The sequence below is a fragment of the Panicum virgatum genome, chromosome 1K (genome assembly GCF_016808335.1).
Source record: "Panicum virgatum strain AP13 chromosome 1K, P.virgatum_v5, whole genome shotgun sequence".
Lineage (NCBI taxonomy): Eukaryota > Viridiplantae > Streptophyta > Magnoliopsida > Poales > Poaceae > Panicum > Panicum virgatum.
Window position 1 is genome coordinate 39,257,202 of NC_053136.1, and position 19,086 is coordinate 39,276,287.

At 41.9% G+C, this 19,086-nt stretch overlaps 3 protein-coding genes across 14 annotated transcripts; 2 read left to right on the plus strand and 1 right to left on the minus strand.

The window, feature by feature from the left end:
• The first annotated feature begins 653 nt into the window (after window positions 1-653).
• Window positions 654-5,155, plus strand: LOC120706875 (protein GIGAS CELL1-like). 2 transcript variants are annotated; one of them, XM_039991633.1, is made up of 6 exons: window positions 654-817; window positions 923-982; window positions 1,233-1,291; window positions 1,385-1,456; window positions 1,551-1,814; window positions 4,435-5,155. In XM_039991633.1, the coding sequence occupies exons 5-6, from the start codon at window positions 1,560-1,562 to the stop codon at window positions 4,783-4,785; spliced, it is 606 nt and encodes a 201-aa protein (XP_039847567.1). In that variant the 5' UTR covers window positions 654-817; window positions 923-982; window positions 1,233-1,291; window positions 1,385-1,456; window positions 1,551-1,559; the 3' UTR covers window positions 4,786-5,155. The 2 variants fall into 2 exon arrangements, with proteins under 2 accessions (XP_039847567.1, XP_039847560.1); XM_039991626.1 differs by lacking the exon at window positions 1,233-1,291.
• A 1,470-nt stretch (window positions 5,156-6,625) lies between these two features.
• Window positions 6,626-10,449, plus strand: LOC120706827 (protein POLYCHOME-like). 10 transcript variants are annotated; one of them, XM_039991575.1, is made up of 6 exons: window positions 6,626-6,826; window positions 6,927-6,991; window positions 7,274-7,337; window positions 7,426-7,519; window positions 7,609-7,875; window positions 9,658-10,449. In XM_039991575.1, the coding sequence occupies exons 5-6, from the start codon at window positions 7,618-7,620 to the stop codon at window positions 10,087-10,089; spliced, it is 690 nt and encodes a 229-aa protein (XP_039847509.1). In that variant the 5' UTR covers window positions 6,626-6,826; window positions 6,927-6,991; window positions 7,274-7,337; window positions 7,426-7,519; window positions 7,609-7,617; the 3' UTR covers window positions 10,090-10,449. The 10 variants fall into 10 exon arrangements, with proteins under 10 accessions (XP_039847509.1, XP_039847504.1, XP_039847492.1 ...); XM_039991570.1 differs by having other exon boundaries at window positions 7,426-7,512; window positions 7,598-7,875; XM_039991558.1 differs by having other exon boundaries at window positions 7,426-7,512.
• A 721-nt stretch (window positions 10,450-11,170) lies between these two features.
• Window positions 11,171-18,751, minus strand: LOC120706886. Of its 2 annotated transcripts, none has more exons than XM_039991642.1 (18): window positions 18,599-18,751; window positions 18,428-18,527; window positions 17,924-17,980; window positions 17,780-17,826; window positions 17,595-17,628; window positions 17,360-17,450; window positions 16,912-17,003; window positions 16,747-16,821; window positions 16,201-16,295; window positions 14,885-15,014; window positions 14,494-14,583; window positions 13,850-13,909; window positions 12,970-13,061; window positions 12,728-12,793; window positions 12,545-12,608; window positions 12,274-12,359; window positions 12,016-12,136; window positions 11,171-11,655 (listed from the first exon to the last, which is right to left on the minus strand). In XM_039991642.1, the coding sequence occupies exons 1-18, from the start codon at window positions 18,667-18,669 to the stop codon at window positions 11,572-11,574; spliced, it is 1,455 nt and encodes a 484-aa protein (XP_039847576.1). In that variant the 5' UTR covers window positions 18,670-18,751; the 3' UTR covers window positions 11,171-11,571. The 2 variants fall into 2 exon arrangements, with proteins under 2 accessions (XP_039847576.1, XP_039847580.1); XM_039991646.1 differs by having other exon boundaries at window positions 11,171-11,807.
• Window positions 18,752-19,086: the final 335 nt, after the last annotated feature.

Sequence of the window (19,086 nt, forward strand, 5' to 3'; positions counted from 1 at the left end):
AGATAATTACTTTAGAATGGTGCTCCAATGGGTTCTTAATTAGATATTCATAAATTTCGGTATCAAAGAGTTCAGAGAGTCTGGGAAGACAAATTTTTAGTACCAGAGGAGGACAACCGAAGCTCCCAAACTTCTCCTTGCGTTCCAAATTTAAATTAGTTCCCTTGAAATGCAAATATTTTGAAGGATCCAGAAAATAAATGTAATATATGCCAGTGTGGGCCGCCTGGTAAGAAGGATCCAAAAACTTTGAAGCCCTGGAAAATGTTGTTGGTAGTATCGCCGACAAACAGAATCTAGGTAATTTGAAGTGAAATGAAATGATCTACAATCACACCGTTCGGCTGGCCTATTTCAACTGAAATGGAAAGAGCTCTGAAAAATAAGATCCGCTGCCAATCATCGAAATCAAGCTCCCAACATGGAACAGAGGCAAACCAACCATCACGGCATCACCGGCCTGATCTGATCGGAGACAGAGAGCGACCCGTCGAGCCTAACGGTCAAAAAATTCGAAACCCCGCACCCCGCGCGCCGGGGTCCATACACCGAAACCATCCCATCCGTCCATCTCGCTCGCTGGAACAAACGGACGCCCGGATGCTGCTCTCGCCAATTTCGAACCCGTTAAAACCCACGCCGGCGGCGGCGCGTCGCCCTCCCCAAAAACCATTTAGAGCCGTAGCATAGCACCACCAGGGCACGCACGAACCCTAGGAAATCTACCCAGAAATTCCACCCAAATCGGGGCTGTATCGTAGGGAGTAGTCGTCGCGGGGATCGGACCGGCGCAGATCAGGGAGGAGCCGAGCTAATCGTGAGTAACTCTGCGGCTTCTTGGAGGATTTTGGGGAGGTTTGGTTTTGTTGCGATTTTCCGAGCTGTTTGGTGATGGCGGTTTCCTCTGGTTCTTTCCTTGCAGGTCTGCGGAAGGGCAAGGTTTGGCGTGTGGGACTCTGAGCGGCGCGGGAATCTACCAGAGGTAAGAATCGCGAAGCGGGTAGGGATGGGGATTTGGTTGGTTCTTTGGGTTGATTTTGCTGGTTCGCCTTCGCCCCCAATCGCTCTCTTCAGAAGCGTTTCTTTGGGTTCTTTATGTGCGAATCCCTGAGGAGGTAGCGGATTGAGGTAGAAAGATCGCGGATTAGGTAGTTCGGATGTTTCTTGAGGCAATTTCTTCATACTGACGATGCTTATCCATGGGTCTTGTCTGCGCTGCGTTGTTCTTGCAGGAGGTAGGCATCTTAGAGTCGTAGGGAAGAGTAGAAGCCAGATCTGGACCGAACAAGAAGTGTGTATTTTTTGGGGGGGTTGCATTAGTTGTCCATGATATCTCTGAATTCTACTTGCCAATTTCGTCCAAATAATTATTGTATGGATACAGGAGAAATTTCGTGCGTAGTCAGGAGAAGAACAACAGGACTCACACCAAGAACAGAACAAGAGCAGAATAGCTGTAAGAAAATTGTGATTCCTGCGCCCATTTATTGATCCGATGAGGCATTTATATGAATCTTGCATCACTGATGTGCTATATAAAATTCTTGCAGAACTACAAGATGCCTGAAGTGAGGAGTGCTACCAGGCCGGCCCTCGCCGACATCTCTGGTGGTGGGTACTTTATCAGGAGGGTGGCATCGCCAGGAGCTGTGCTGGTGAAGGGTGCTGTCAAGCCGCTGGCTCGGCAGGCCCGTACACCGTCCAGCAACAAGGAGAATGTGCCACCAGTGGGGTGGACTGCACCAAAGAGGAGGAGCCTCTTACCTGACTGGTACCCAAGGACCCCACTCCGTGACATCACATCAATAGTCAAGGTGATGAACTATTTACTTATAGTGTATGCAATCCCTTAATTATGTACCTGCCATGACCATTTCGAGTTCTATTGTTCTGTTGTATTTGGTGCACGAACTGTACTCTACGATATGCCACAATGTTCCAATGTTGAGTTGACGTTAGTCGCTGAATTCGAAATCCTGGTTAACGGTTACCAAAGTAGTCTGAGTGTAGATTAAAGGAACTAGGCCGGTTGACGCGCGATGCGCGTCTATTTGAAAGATATTAACTTGAAAAGAATGATGAAACATAAATTTATATTTTGTTGTACTCAATCCAATATTAAATTTAGATATTTTATGCTATCATAATGGTCATCTAAGCACAGTATAACTTTTTTTTTAGAAATCCGTTGATTTTTAGGTGTGAGTAAAAATAGCTGACAGAGTAACGTATAAAATTAGTGATGAAAGAATAATTGATCCTATTTTTTGAATTTATGTATGGGAAACAAATTATAAAAAGTATTAGAGCTATCGTAGATGAACGTGGTGTACTAAGTTATTATTTTCATATATATAGGAAAAGTTAAATTTATTTTATATTTTGCATACGAAATCATCATTGATGTTTTTTTCAAATGATAAAGACACCTAATAGTACCGTGAGTCCATTAAGTGGGGCACATTAAATGTGCATGGGTCGCAAATGGTGTGGCTCCCACTTTGTAGTATACAAACAGTAGAGCTACTACATGTGAACGCAGTATACAAAATCATATTATTTTTTATATAAAAAATTAAATATATTTTATACGCGGGCCCCACTTGAATAGTATGCGGGCCCACTTAAACAGTACGCGTGGGCCCCACTTAAACAGTACCCGGGTCCACGCAGGCCCCACTTAAACAGTACACGGGGCCATGAACAGTACCAGGCCCCACATGAACAGTACCCGGACCCCACGTGGGGCCAGAGCGAACGGGAGCGCTCCAAATCTTGGAGCGTTAGTATAGTACTCAATGAGCCAAGCCTTACCTTTTATCATTAGTGTGATATTGTGATTCATATCAAAAGATTCTTATAATTCAAATGACCTAGTAACAGTTTTCGTACAAGGCATAACCTATTCTCTTTTGTTATGTCTTGCTTGTAAGTTGTAACTAGACATATTCAACTTTAGGTGCCTGGCAATATTCAAAGAATGGTCCAGTGAGCAGGCCAATTTTTTATCTGAATCCATTTACTTCATGTTCCCTTATGGTCATATTAACCCCAGTATATTAGAGCTTGAATATTTAACCAATTGTATTAGAGGTTCACTTATCGCCTGACTGTATTGCTGTGCTTGTTTGGTTGTAGAAATTATGCGCTGCAACTACAAAATTGCACAAGTCAGTCTGTTCTGTTAAGAAGTATGTGTACGAGATACAACAATTGGCATTTAGGGTATAGGTTCATAATAGCGAGTAAATTAGTCTGATATTAGAGGTCCACTTGTTGCATGCATGGCTGAATTGCTGTGCTTGTTTGGGTAGAAACTATCCACTGCAATTGCAATGCTCCACACGTCATCCTGTTCTGTTAAGATGTGTTACGACATACAACGATTGGCGCTAATGATCTAGCTTCACTATAAAGAGTGGATTTGTGACCAAAGGTTATATACATGTTCATGTTTAAAAGTTGATAAAATTTTAATTCAGCTGTAGAGGATCTTATTTGAAATGGCCTGTCTTCATTGCTGCCGAATATCCATTCATTTAGCGTGACCTAATAAAACTGAGATTCCTATAATCACAGACTTATTTGGTTTTGACTGCATCTTCAGTTAAGCATTATATGCAGAACAATTCAATCCATTCCATATATTTGATCGAATGTCATCCTTTGTCACTGTTTTGCTGGTTTTGTCATCTTCATGACTTGTATTATGAAAATATCTTCATGACTATGCTAGTTTTATGTGCTGATAATGGAATTGTTGAAACTATTAAAAGTGATCTTATTGTGTTCAACTGAAATATTGTGCAGATAAAATAAGCATGCTTGTGAGGTATGAATTAGTACCCATACATGTAGGCAATATTGCTTTCCATTCTATCAAATAAAATATTGCTTTCCATTTTGACAGTAATTTAGATTCTCAGCAAACTTTGCCTCATGTTCAGAAAATTGTGGTTCATTTGCAGTCATCATTTGTCCGTAATGCGCTTTTTTAGAAACCTATTAGTCTATTAGAGGTAGTTTTATACTGCTATTTGTAAAGTGGGTCAAAAACTTTTTGTCCATTGTTCAGAGTAGGCAGGATAATAACTCGACCACAGGGACGGAGGAACATAATATTTGTTTGAATGTTAGATGCATGGGAACATATTAGGTGCAAACCAACCTCTCCGTGCAAACTATAGAAACTTCAATCTGGGCCATCGGATCAACACCCAAGGGGAGGGGCGTAGGGGGGTGGGAGGGGGGATTTGCAAAAGTGTGATTACCCAATCCTTGGATGTTGATCCGATGGCCCAGATTGAAGTTTCCATAGTTTGCACGGAGAGGTTGGTTTGCACCTAATACGTTCCCTAGATGCATACCTAGTTAAGATGCACTGAGTTATGTTCCCTTAGAGATCTACTGAGGTACTAACTGCGAAACTTGCAGGCTCTTGAGAGGAGAAGTCGCCTACAGGATGCTGCGGCTCGACAGCTGATCCATTGGACAGAAGATTCTTCTGTGGATCCAATAACTCCAGTACAAGCAGAAAGCACGCCAACAACTGAGGAAACTCAAGCTGTTGGCAAGCTGAAGACATCTTCTCCATCTAACTGCTCCTTGCAGGCCACTCCATCCAAACCAAATGATCCAGCTCTCTCTGATCTCATGGAGAAGAAACTGTCCAGCTCGATAGAGCAGATCGAGAAGATGGTGAGGCGAAACCTGAAGAAAACTCCGAAGGCCGCTCAGCCTTCCAAGAGGGTCGTCCAAAGGCGCATCCTGATGTCCATGCGATAAGCTGAGGAAGCTCTGCTCTGCATGGTTTCCTATCGTCTGCAGCTTTCTTAGCCGCTAATCCTAACCAATTTTGTCAGTCTCGCGTGACTAGGAGTTCTCTGCTTGAGGACCTGGGGTACAGGGCTTACCTAGCTCTCTGCTTGAGGGCATATACGGTCACTGCAGTTTCTCTACGTTTATAGCTTCAACTGTGAATAGCCTTCTCTACGTTTTTACTGGAACATGAATCACTGCTGTGCAGTCATTTTGTTTGTGACATTACTAATCCTTTTGTATCAGTAATGTAGTCCATCCAATGATAAAACCAAATTACGTGACAGATATTGATCCCAATGAAAAAAACGGTGGACCATTACTTTGACAGCTTGAATATTTCTATCGCCAAGTTTTGTTGGCACTTTCTTGTCAAATGATTTGTTCGTGGCACTATGGCTACATTGCATTGCTTTGCGCTTTTTTTCTTTTGAGGGAAACATTGCATTGCTTCTTAAAGCATATTGCACATCATACAGATAATAAGTTGGATATGATGCGCCCCTGCTGCTGTGAAGATTAACTAGGAAACTGATTAGGAAGATTAATTAGGAGAAGTATTTTAGTCAGAAGCATCATTTCTCAATTGCTCCCTGAGATGATGGTGCTTCATATCTTGTGTTGTCTTGCAGGCTTGGCAATTTGTGTGGCGATGGATCATTTACTTGCTGCTTGGACATGGGTTAGGCTACTGTCAGCCTGTCATACAAATCTGCAACTGGGTTAGGAACTGAAATGTTTTCCGTACATTTTTTTGGTTGGCTGCAACATGGTTAAGTTATCTAAAATTTGTTGTTTTCCCGAAACTATCTGACATTTGTTTTTTTTCTCGAAACTATCTGAAATTTGTTTTGAATATAGAATACAGCTTGGACTTTTGAACTTGCGGTAGATATGGTGACTGGAGATGTTGCCTTCAGCATCAGCAGTCAATGCTTCTCTTGCACATTTGACATACCACTCCACTTCCAAGACATCAAAACCGACAGGAATAGGATGTCAGTGCGCGAGAAGATGATCAATCCAACATGGAGGAACGATTAGAGCTATCACAAATTCACAATCACTTGACTATTCAATTTTTCTTTTACTTTGAAAAAAAAATATCTCCTCATCCGCGCATGTCTAAGTGCAGCGCTAATAATGCAGCCCGCCGGCCGGCTGGGTACACGCGCATGCGCCGGCTTCAGCGCCCACTGCAGGCTGCGAGCGGGCTGTTGCCCTCCACACGAGCACCGATTAATCCGCCCGCTTCAACCGGCGGTAAGCAGAGAGCCCACTTGGCCACTTTCTTATCTCTCTTCTCCTCTCTCTCTCCTCTACGTAGGATTTAGCTCTCAGCTTGCTATAATTCTTGCTCTAAGGCCGGCCCAGTCTCGCGCGGAGCTACGATTCTGCTGTGTATGGGTGGAGTGGGGGTTCGAGAATTTTCTCGACCTGCATGAGCGTTAATCACAATACCTTATGAAAGTCTTACCCTGACGCGTCCGAGTTTTTTTTTTAATGTTCACCTAACCGCTCCGTCTCCGACCTCTGCCAAGCCAAGGCCAACGGCCCAGCCGCCCATGAATTTCGAATTCGGGACGGCGCCCACCGCCGCGACCCCGCCGAACGCGCCGTGGCCCCGGCCCGATCCGGCCGCGCCCACCAGGCCCATACACCGGAGCCATCCTGTCCGTCCATCCATCGCGCGTCGTCACACGGACATCCGGATGCGGCTCTCGGTCCACCATGCGCTCCGTACACCGGGCATCTCGTTGTCCGCCTCGCCATTTCAAATCGAGCAGGCTAAAAGGATCCCGCTCCCTCCGCATCCCCCCCCCCCCCCCCTCCTCAGTCCTCACCCCACGCTAGCGAGGTTCCCCGTGGCCAGCAGCCACCTCCACCCAGGCGCAAACCCTAGGGAATCCGCCCAGGAATCCCACCCGAAGCAGGGCTGTATCGCGGGGAGTAGTGGCCGCGGGGACCGGATCGGCGCGGGCGGGAGAGGAGCGGAGCAGATCGTGAGGTGTTTCCTGCTGTTCCCCGGCGGCTGTGTGCTTGCATTCTGTTTTTTTTTCGAGCGGTTTGGTGATGATGCGGGTTTTCTCACGGTTCTGTTGCTGCAGATCTGCGGAAGGGTAAGGGGTTCGGACTTCGGAGTCGGATCAGGAGCGGGGGGCGCCTGTTCTAGGTGACAATCGACGAAATGCAGGGGGATTCGGCTGGCTGGTTCTTTTTTTTTTTTGAAAGACTCTGGTTGGTTCTTTGGGGGGATGTTTCTGCTTCGGACCCAATCGCTTTGTTCTGTTGCATGTCGTGGGTTGTTTTGGTCTCGATCGCTGGGGAGGTGTGACTGATTAGAGTAGGAATGTGGGCAGAACGATCGGGGACCGGATGGTCATGATGTCACTGATGGTTTTCTTGAGGTCTTGTCTGATCTGTTGGCCTCGTTTGCCTTGCGGCTTTCTTGCAGGTATCGCAGAGTCGAAGGTACGCGTTGACATTGGGAGAAGGCGTAGCAAGGGCCAAGCAAATAGGTGTGTAGATTTTGGTGAACTGTTTGTTCACGCGCGCTCTGGATTTCACTTTGCCGAGTTCATCAGGAAATTTCTTTCGTGGATCCAGGGGAAAAGCAACAGGGCTCAGGGCACTGATAATTTCTTTCATAGATCCAAGAGAAGGGCAACAGAAATCGAGGCATCAAGAAAAACTGTGATTCATGAGTCAATTTTGTTGGCGTGTTCATGCATCTCGTTGGTGGGTCATGCATCAGTGTCTCACTGCTCCGCTATAAAAGCTTTTTTGCAGAACTACGAGATGCCTCAAGTGCGGATTGCCAGCAGGCCGGTGCTTGCCAACCACTCTGGTGGTGGGTTCGTTATCAGGAGGGTAGCATTTCCGGGAATTGTGGTGGCAAAGTGCACCATCAAGCCGCTGGCTCGACGGGCCCGGACACCATTGAGCAACAAGGAGAATGTGCCACCAGCTGGGGCTGTGAAAGCTGCACCAAAGAGGAGTCCACTGCCTGACTGGTACCCAAGGACCCCACTCCGTGACATCACATCTATCGTAAAGGTGCAGACAAGTTTCCTTGGACTATTCATGTGATTATTCTGTGCAATGTTAGTTTTATGGTTATGTTGTAGTTGTACATAGTGCTTGATCTGTTCTATAATATATGCTATGCTACAATGTTAGAATGTCCTTGATACCAAAGTAGGTTCTGAAGTGGAGTTGGTGTTAAGAATCTAAAAACCCTTGCAGGACTCATGTAGCGCCTTACACATTTTGGTGTATTATATGACAATATCCATGTCCCAATAGCTTGAGTGAGAATGCCAGTATCATGAAATGTGGTCAAGCAAGCTACCTTTCATGCTTAGAGCTTAGTGCAGTGACCAACCACAAAGAGTCAGTGTAATTCAAATGACATGATAATAATTGGTTCGGGTTATTACGAGCACCCTTATTGCTCTGTACGCTTGGATCTTGCTATTCTCAGTTTTAGGTAGGAAGCAATTTAAATGTGCTTAGAACTGGAGAAAGTTTTATTGAGTAATAAGGTCAATTTTTAAAATTTGGTTCTCGCCATTTAATCTATGTTAAATTTCTTGCTTTTCAATCTTCTATTGTGTCAGTAATCAAGTATCATGTAGACTGAACAACCTATCATGTTAGAGGTTCATGAAATGCAGGCTACATTGCAGAAGCTAAAGACTCAATAAAGCTGCACATTTCAGAGTTTTTTTTGTCTCATATATCACCATAAGTTGTAATGTTGTATCAAGCTAAGTATATTTGAAGAGTTCACCAACAACTTTATTTGTATTGAACACTTGTATTGAGGACCTTATTTGCGATAGCCTATCAAACCTATGTTTGCCTCCCTTTCCTCGCTTCTGAGATGTCCATTCAGGATATTTTCATATTCAGATCAGAGTAAAAATGTAAAATCACATACATGCATCCATTCAGTATATTTGCATATTCATTTCATACTCCCTCCATCCAATTTTGATAGATATATTACCAAAATTGAGAAATCCAAATTTGATTGATGTATTTAGTCTCCACCTCGGAGTTTCCCCAACGCAATAACTCATTTCACTTTCTCTTCGCAATTTGATTAGTCTGACGGTTTCCAATGTTAGCTGCGGTGCGTGAAACGAGAAGTATCCCTCAATAAAGGATAGTAGATTGATAAGCACACTTGTAATCTTGGTCATTGTGCCACATGAAAATATATCAATCAAAAATGGATGGAGGGAGTATTTATCTGTAGAGTGCTCATATCATTTTTTGATTTATTCAAGATATCTGCTAGAGTATTATATTTGCAACTTTTCTTAAGTTTTGATCTTTTACTAGTTCAATCATCTAATCATCTTCTAGGCTAGTACTATGGAAGTATCTTTATGACGTCGTGTATACACAATATAATTTTTTTTATTTGAAGTTATAGAAGGCTAATATGATATTCATTGAAAATGGATTCTTTTTCTGCAGATAAGTAATTATACTTCTGCCAGGTAGAGAATTAATATACATGCAGTCACTGTTTTGTAGATCAAGACAGAGCCAGTGTTGCTTACCACATTGATAGTTAATTTAGGTTTTCTCAGCAACTTTTGCTTTGTGTTCATCAAAGTTTGTTTGTTCCTCTGTATAATTATTTGCCTCACATGAGGTACCTTTCACTTCTTAAAGATAGTTCATACTTTTGTTTGCTAATGTGCTTGAAATTTGTTTTCCACTGTTACTGTACAAAGAAACCATATAGGCATATACATACCTAATACAGATGCATCAAGTTATTTTTCTCAGTTAATCAGCTCCTTTATTAATTGCAATTTGCAGGCTCTTGAGAGAAGAAATCTACTACAGGATGCTACGGCTCGGCAGCAGATCCAATGGATTGAAGATTCTTCACAATCGGTGGATCCAACAACTCCAGTACAAGAACAGAATGATCCTCAAATCACACTACAAGCGCAGGAAACACAGATTGCTGCTGTCCCTGATCCTGGCTCAACTTCAGTTGTTGCAAACCTCACAACTTCTGTGACCAAGGGCAAGCTGGTGGTGACTTCCTCTCCTTCTGACTGCTCCTTACACACAGTTTCATCCAAACCAAATGATTCAGCTCTCGCTGATCTAATGGAGAAGAAACTGTCCAGATCAATAGAGACGATCGAAAAGATGGTTAGCCAACGACTGAAGGAAACTCCAGAGGCCACTCAGCCTTCCAAGGCGGCTGTCCAGAGGCGCACCCTGATGTCAATGCGATGAGCTGAACCCTGCTCAGCACAGCAATGATTCTCTTCTATCTGCTGCTTTCTTAGCAAGATATCAGCTAAGAAGCATGGTGCCTGCTCAGTTTTGCTGAGGGTGTTTTCCTGGTTCTCTGCTTGAGGACCCTGGTAGGAGGGTTGGGGCTTGGGAGGGGCTCTATAGCGCTTCAGGGCATGATTATCTATGGATAAACTTGCCATTGTAAGCTTAGTGCAGTAAAACTTCATTTGTGCGTCTTCTCTTCCTTACCTCTGTTGTACGTCTTTTTGTTTGTAAAATATGTGGCCTCACTACGTAGCAGTAGGACAGATTATTGGATCTTAGTAGAACGACGGTGTTCATTTTCTTAATGCGCAATGCATTGCATTTCAGAGACCACATCTTGGCCTCTAGGGGATGTTGTGATGAATAGCTTAAGTGTAGGAGTTACTCGGGGCAGAAAACGGCCCTCGTGCAGTTGCTGTAAACCGTAGTCGAATGACGATTGCATGCTCCGGTGATTCACAGCTCCTGGGGGATCGGAGCTGCCTACTGGCAGTTTGCTGCGTCGCGTTGCCATCAGAGTCAGATACTCTGATCGAGTCCTCCCCTCGTCAGGACCAATCGAATTGCTCGTACCACTCCGGTATCTCCTGCCGTTATAGTGCTACGGATGCTGACATGCTGTTGCGCCATGATGGTTGCTCTGTCAATCCTCGAGGTCGCCGAGACGGCCGCACCACCAGCACCAGGGCGCACCTTCCCATGGGAATCTGGACCTGGACAGAACACAACTTCAGATGGATCAGCGCCGCAGAAGCTGATGCTATCAGAGTTCCGAATCGAAGGGTGGCATATTTCTTCGCCTTTAAATAATCACAATTCGTTCTTGGCTTCACTTTAAGTAACGCAGGTGTCCTTGACATTGATACAGCGACGAACCTATTTGCCGTGGAACTGGACACTTTGGAGTCATGAAGAAATTTGCTTGCAACTCATCCCTGGTCTAAGGGAGATGAACACAAAGTGCATCTCTCATGAACTGACGAAGGAAAACATTAGGAACAGCGATACGCCTACGGAAGTTCAGAGGTGCACAAGTCACAACATGCCCTAGCTTATTACAGCTCTGCAACTTAAATCTTGCTCACACTCTGCAACTCAACCTTGCAGTTTAAGGGAGGCCTCAGGGCACATCTAGAGATGGAAAACCGGTAAAAGAATTCAGAGAAAAGCAGAGATCATGACATCATGTACATAATTGAACAAGTTGCACAGGTACAACCCAGTTACATGGCATAACTCATGTCGGACGAAATAAGGAACAAATGGTAATTACAAGCAAGGACACCATCCGTCCCCTGGAAGCATCAAGCATGCCATGAAGGTATCCTGGTATGCAGCATCATTGCATCAACGGCATTTGTATGAATGGCTGTGTTCATCAGATCTTCGAAGTAGATTACTGGCAGCATGTTGAATTTTGTAGGCTGTGATGGCCTACAGATATCTGCTATCTGGTGACGGGCCAACTAGATCTGAAGCCTCTGTGGCACCAGCAAGGTCTCCATGCTGCATACAATTCTTTAGCATAGGATGGAAATGAGCAAACACTGCTGCAATGCTATAAATGTACAGTTGGAGATGCTGCTTGAAATGGAGGAAACAGCAGGCATTCATGACTCCAGATTTCTGATAGTCTCGTGTTTTTGTGATATTACAAGCAATGATGAGTACTGCAGAGGTAAATCAGATGGTCAGTTTTTTTAATCTCACTAAAATTGATGGGATCCATACGGATGTTATTCATCAATTCTATACAAATATGAACACACAGTATTATTCGGCATATACATATTTTCACTATTCACTATGTCTTGACAGTTGACACTTGCACAATCAGATTATGTATGAGCACTTTACCATGGAAAATAGGAAACCAACCTGTGTACCGGCAATTATGGTGTGGCTGAGTGGATGGGCTGCACAAGAAAGCACCCTTTGGGATAAAGGGACAAGCCTGTTTTCCACAGGTTGATTTTCCTCGAGGCCTCTTGTTTCCTCTCTGATAAGTGGAAATCAGAAGAGGAAACGATTGTAAATAGCTTGCAATTAAATGGGTTTGATAAAAAAATAATATGCCCAGGGAGAAAATGATAGGTGAATAACCCGGAAACAAAGATAAAGAAAAGAGCAGCTTACTTGTCCACATGGCATGCAGAGGTTGTATCTGGATGAAAATCCAGTAGATAAATTCCATCATATGAGGAAGATCCAACTGCATAAATCTGGAAAGTAATCATATAATGTGCATAAAATTCCTTAAAATCAAGGAAAATTCACAGTAGTTAACAGCTCATTAATCAGCATTAACAAATTTACTTTGCCTCACAACCCAATATCTCTTAAGACTTAAGTTTTAAGAAAAAACCTTGCAGGTGCTAAAATTTATGGTGCTCTACAGTATACTTACTGAAGATGTCGGCAGCCAGGTTGGTTTTCTTAGCTGTTTTTGAAATACCAAGTCTGTGCTCTCCCTATTAAATGAGAAGGAAGAGTACCGCAAAACAATTAGTTCCTACTAGAAAAGGCATACTTCAATCAAGAATATTTGTAGGCACCAAGGCTTGGGGTGAAAACATAGCGGAATACTTACAACCAAGCAGGAGGAGGGCAGTGCAGGTGAGTCACGCTGAGGTTGTTAATATTCAAGACTCCAGACCTAACATGGGATGTGCATAGCAGATATTCATTGAGATCTGGCCCATAGTGATGCATAGCATTGCATTTAAAATGAGTGGAATAGTTATCATAGACTAGTATGAGGACTTGAAAGGATATAATATCATATATGGAAATTTTCTAATAAAATCATGAGGTAAAATCTGAGATACTTACCAGCCATCATCAAGATGGAAGGCCAATTGATATGAGCAACTAGGATTGAAGTCTATTGACAGAATTGGGCTTGAAACAATGTTCGATTGTTCCTGAAAATATTAATGCCAAAACAATGATTTACAGAAGATATGCTTCAAATTGAAAATGTTTCCAAGCTTTATGAATCATTATTAATGTAAAAAATTAAAGCACATTTCATGTTACATCATGTAACCTGATATAAGAAAAACAATATTTCAAATAGGAGGGTATATGATGGTTTTGGATGTTTAAAAATGTATCCCAAAAAAATGTTTTCAAATTATTGGCTCAAGGAAGTGGTAAGAAGATACTTTTTGAGAGAAGATGGGTAGTCACGGTGATTGAAATGGATTCAGGAGGTTCAAAAAATAAGGATGGAATGAACATGAAGTTGTATTCTCAGCAGATAAGAATTAAGAAATGACACTCATTCCAAAATTCAGAAGGTCTATAACAAATATGTGCCAAGTAACTTGCATTGCATGCATTTCATCGAATCATAACTTGCATGTGAACTTCAATTAGGAAGCTGAACAGATCAGTAGGAAATCTTGGTTCCCATGCCTGGCCTTAGGATGTCCTCTTTTGAGGAATAGGACAAAGGTACTCCTTTGGAGTATGCCTCCAAATGTAAATACCCTTGTCTTCAACATTTTGGATGTTTTCAACTTTAGCACTGTGATGCAATTATAAATTCCATTTAAGTAGTTAATAAGTATGGGGATTCCTTTAATAAGTAAATTCTCATTATATGATGGGTACACAAAAGGCGCAAATGTGCCTCCAAGAGTTGAAATATGTACACTAATTCTTTTAGCAGATAAGTCCATAATAATAAGTCTTTTCTTCTATGTACCTTTAGTGATGCAATTTTGCCCAACAATGTTGACACCTTCACTGATGATAATTGTTGAACCTAAAAAAAAATTAGCAAGAAAACAAACCCTCATGTGTCAATACTGCTCTACATTACTGCATGAAAAGGTTGGCATGAATTTATCTACAGAATAGATGGCAGTAAAGTGTGATTACATCGTTCTATTCAAACTAATAAATAAGCTAGATCAACTAGCCTGTGCAATTCCATAAAATATAAAGTAAAAGCTTCTGATGTTTGATAGCTTATTAAATTTATTTGGACCACACTATATTCTATTAGTTAGTCCTTGAAAATCATAGGATTCTTTATGTTTTCTAAATTAAAAATATTGCATATAACATCCCATGGTTCTGAACCAATCATGACTAGGTTTCACTGGATTGAAGATTCTTTGGTTTAATCTCCCTGAGAATCAGTAATTCTTTTCTTTTTGGCACCTTTAAACCGCTTGTGCTATGGGTTTTTCAGTACATAATAAGATGGGTTAAAGCAACTATTGGGCGATACAGGGCATTAGCTAGCATGACTTCAAAGCTAGATCTGCCAAAGCAAGGTGTAAAAGACTGCAGAATCTCGTGTGGTGCATACAACAAGTTAATCTGGTGAACAACTGAACCCACCTCATTGTGGCTTTGAAAAGCACCCGACGTCCTCCCTCCCCGTAGATCCCAAACATGAATTGTGCCATTTTTAGTTGCACCAAGCACAGTCTGTAAAACAAATGTAAGTGCCCATCTATGGGATGTCCCAGAGTTTAAAAGAATAATTAAGTCCTCAAGTTAGCAGAAAGGGTGTAAATAAGATGACCCAGCAAAGATAACAGAAAAATGCATAGAGTATATTAAACAGAAAATATGCATAGCATAAAAAACAAGCAAAAACAGCTAGAAAAGCCTTTGTTTTCTTAAATATAATTCTTTAGTGTTAGGTTCATCATAACAAGTTATGCAACTTCAGGTTTAGTACAAGAGATTCATAATATAGATATAACAAATATAAGAGTTAGCATACCCGACTATCTACACTTAGCTTGACAGTGTTGAACTGAGACTCTGGTGGTGCCATAAACTCAAGGCAGTGTGTCTTACTTGAGCGCCTGTCCCACATGTACACTGCCCCATAAAGGCCCGATGCAAATATCCTATATCAAGAGAACTAATAAGTGCAAATTCCATGCATATTTCCAACAAGACGAAGATTTGTTTGGCACATTGGTACTTTTACATTTCAAATACCACTGAGATATTGATAACAACATTCCAAGCACACAAGTAAAACAGTTAAAACGGTTAATCTTTATTCTTCACTTTACAAACCAACACCACAAAAAATGAACACATTTCAGTTAATAAACCAACAGGCACCATCAGCAGAAACTACATGCTATCTGTTTTTCGATAACCCACTTTCATAATACATCATGTTTAGCAGTCCAGGTTTCTTTAGCTTCACAATGGTAACTAATCACATTATTAATTTAATCTTAGGTACTAACCCAGCCCGATTCATATCCTCATGAATCCTGATTAGATCGAGACGGAACTCAAGCTGGCAAGCCGCTTCTACAGGACAGCTGGAGCATGGCCTCATCTTTCATGTTATACCAAGCCGATTCCTGGCAACGTGAGAGGAGTGCAGCACACGCCCGGTATATTTAGGTCTGGCAAACTGGACTCCACAAAACTATCACGAATCCATGAATTCAGCAACTTACGGGCACAAAGAGCAAGGTATATGTTATGAATAGGATTGTATTCGATAATAGCCCCATGAGGGCAACATATATGAGTACATGAGGAGTACACAACGAGGGCTAACGTATACGTAAGGAATCTATACTCCTAACAGTTCAAAGGCCTGTGTCGCTGCAGTCCCAAGCTCATCCACAGTGTCGCAGCCCACGATGTCGAGGAATCTCCAGACCGGCGGCCAGTGGTAGGTGGACATCTGCATGTCCAGTCTTGAGCTGCCCGAGAAGGATGAGGACGTCAAGCGGCCAGCCAACACTGCCGCTCCTCCACGCGACTATGCAGCGAGCAAATGTGTCACCGTGAAATGAAAAATCACACTTGCAACTACGTTTGAATTGTCGATTTAATCAACATGGATGGACTACGAAGGATTTGGACTTGGCTGGCAGGGGTGGACAGGGGTCGGCCCAGGCTCAGGAGGTACACGAAATAAAATTGATCAATTAATTAAAGATGCCTCAAGATTCGTGCAAATTTTTAGTGGGTACTGGAGCAGTTCTCTTTAATTATTTCCTGTTTTTCCAGATGCATCTTTGATGGCATAAACAGGTGAATAATCATGAAAATGTTACCTACCGCGACTTATCATCTGAACTAAAAGCTATATCAGTCAAACTCTTGCGGGATTCAGAGTAGAGTGCAGGAAACTTGGATTTGCCTTTCTGCAAAACCTAAAATAATAATAACTCAGAATCAAAATGATATGGGTGCACAGAAAAGATTTAATAAGTAATGCAACAATTCCTTCTAATGTACAAAGATCTGCAATATTTAGAAATGTACTTCGAGATATTTTTTAGAAATCTTTTCTTTTACATGGATGAATTTCAATTATTGTACATACTGATGGAAGCACGTCTACCTTATCTCTGGTTCAGACCCGCAGCAGTATTTATAAATTTTTTTGTACATCATGCAGCTACAATACTAATAAAAAATAATGAGAAAAAAACAAAGTGAATAAAGTAAGAGACATCATTCAGTTTGATAATAATTTAGAAATAGAAAGAAAAGGGAAATGATGATATATGATTTGCTAGTAAACCAACAGCAGGCATGTTTCAAAAGTATCCTTGAGTAAAATTGTGAAGCACTTGTGAAGAACAACGTTGAAGGGCTTACTTCAGTTGGTGCAGATGAGACATATCCAATATCAAAGAGGAAAACTTTATCACTCTGACTTGATGTGCAAGCAATCTGCAGCAGATTTGTTCATCATTAAAATATATAGAAACCAAATGAACTCATAAATATTCCAATTTTATTAAGAATAAATATGCTGCGTACCTCATCTTGGTTTTCTGGATTCCATCGGACAGCATTTAGGGGGATTCGGTTAGATATATGGAGCACATAATTTGATGAGTCATCTGGGATACCTACCAAGAAAAAAAAATAGACTTAATGCAAAATCATTATAAGACCTGAAGCTATAGGCTAAGAACAAATTATAACAGCTTTGCAAAAAGATCTGCAGTGCCAATTCTCCCACATTTTGGAATATTCAAGGGTGTCACCATTTTAACTTTGGGGTGCGCTGTGGATACACAAATTCTATGGCAGGAATTTAGCAAAAGGTGCAGAAGTACATCTGTGTTCTAGAAAAATCAGGTTTTTAACCAGATCTCCAATTTCTTTATCACATGAAGATAGGAATTTCGAAGAGAAAAGCAATTTTAACTAGAGGACAATATGAATTAGAAAAGAGATCATCATTGTTCTAGTTTTAACTTACTGCATGATCGGCCATATATGGAGCAGTATAAAGTCTCAAAGTCATGCACGGTCAGACATCCTGAGAATGTCACTGATGCAAGGTAGATTCCCTGCACAGCTAAAATCACAAATGAGGATGCTTTAATATTTCTCGTGCCACAAATTTATGCCCAAAGATCTGTTGTGAATGAGTTGGAACTGGTAGTCATGATAAACCAGAAAAAAATTAGATTTGGACAGAGTATGCGTATTACCTTTTTATCAAACTCTATTGCTGAAATACCCTCCCTGTCCAAATACAGTAGTAAATGTTTATCAGCCCATCTAATAAGTACATATTGCTACGAAATGTTAAAATGCAACTGTAGGAAGGTGACCATAACATGACTCTAAATCATATAAAGTAATGCTACAAAGAACTATAAAGAGAAAGGCAGACCTTGCTGGATGAAAATTCATAGTTGAAGCACTAATCATTCGATCCACCTGATAGGAGCAACAATAGTAAACCCGTCAGTTGGATGAAGTATCGTGGTTTGGCATTACAATTTACAAGTAAAACTCAAATTAACAAACAGCATACATATGTCTGACACCGTTCCTCGCCATGCATGTAATACTTGTGATCAAAGGCTCCAATCTTGTCAAGATAAAAGTAAAGCAGAGTAAATAAGTCAAGATTAAAAAGTATATTGCAACGTAAGAACCAAACAGAATATGATGTCCCTTCATTATCCTTTTTCCAGAGTTTGTATCTAAATCCTAGTCCCAGAGTATAGTCATTGACACTTAAGAACCTTAGGAGTCACCAGTACAAACTGTGAAGTCATAAATCACAAGGAACCAAAGTATTGCGACAACATAAAGATATTTCTCTTTGATCACAGTAGCTTTATGCTCTACTTTGGCATTGAAACGGGCAGATCTTCCCCGTAATTCCACTATCCACTTGAACATTTTATTTTTCGAGCAAAGATGGAGAGCTTCACATCTTGTTTCTTAAGCCATGCTACTAATAATCCCAACCAAACGCAACAACAGAGCCAAATCAAAACGAGATCAGCTTTCCGCTTCAAGAATATGGAACCTCGGCGAAGGAATCGAGGAGGAGGCGCGACTCCCGGTGCCGGAACCTGGCGTCGATGCGGCCGTCCAGCTCCACTGCGATGCGCCTCCACCGGTGTCTCCTGCGGATCAACGGTGGTTCAGTGAGCAGTGAGAAACCTATGGGGTGTGGCCCTTGGGGGCCGCGGAGCACCTTGGAGGCGGCGGCGGCGGCGCGGGCTCCTCGCTGGAATGAGGCGGCGCCGCCACGAGGAACTTGTCCATGGGCAACGGCGAAGTGATGGCGCCACTCGGTTAGGGTTGGATTCTGTTCCCGCCAAAAAAAAAAAGGAGTTGTGAAAAAGAGACTGGAAATGCAGCTCGCGCGGCGCCTCTCCGCAAAACGCAAATGTGGCTTAGTCGATCAAGGAAAACGTGTTCCTTTTTTTTATGGGAAAATTGCGAGACTGCACTCGATTTAAAGTCTAAGGCTCAGTTTATTTTATTGGTGAAAAATTATCGGTTTTGGTACTGTATCACATTTCGTTGTTACTTGACAAATAATATCCAATCATAGACTAATTAAGCTTAAAAGATTCATCTCGTACTAATCAATTACACTAGATAATTAATTATTTTTTCAACTACATTTAATGTTCAATGCATGTGTCCGAACATTCGATGTGACGGATACTGTAAAAT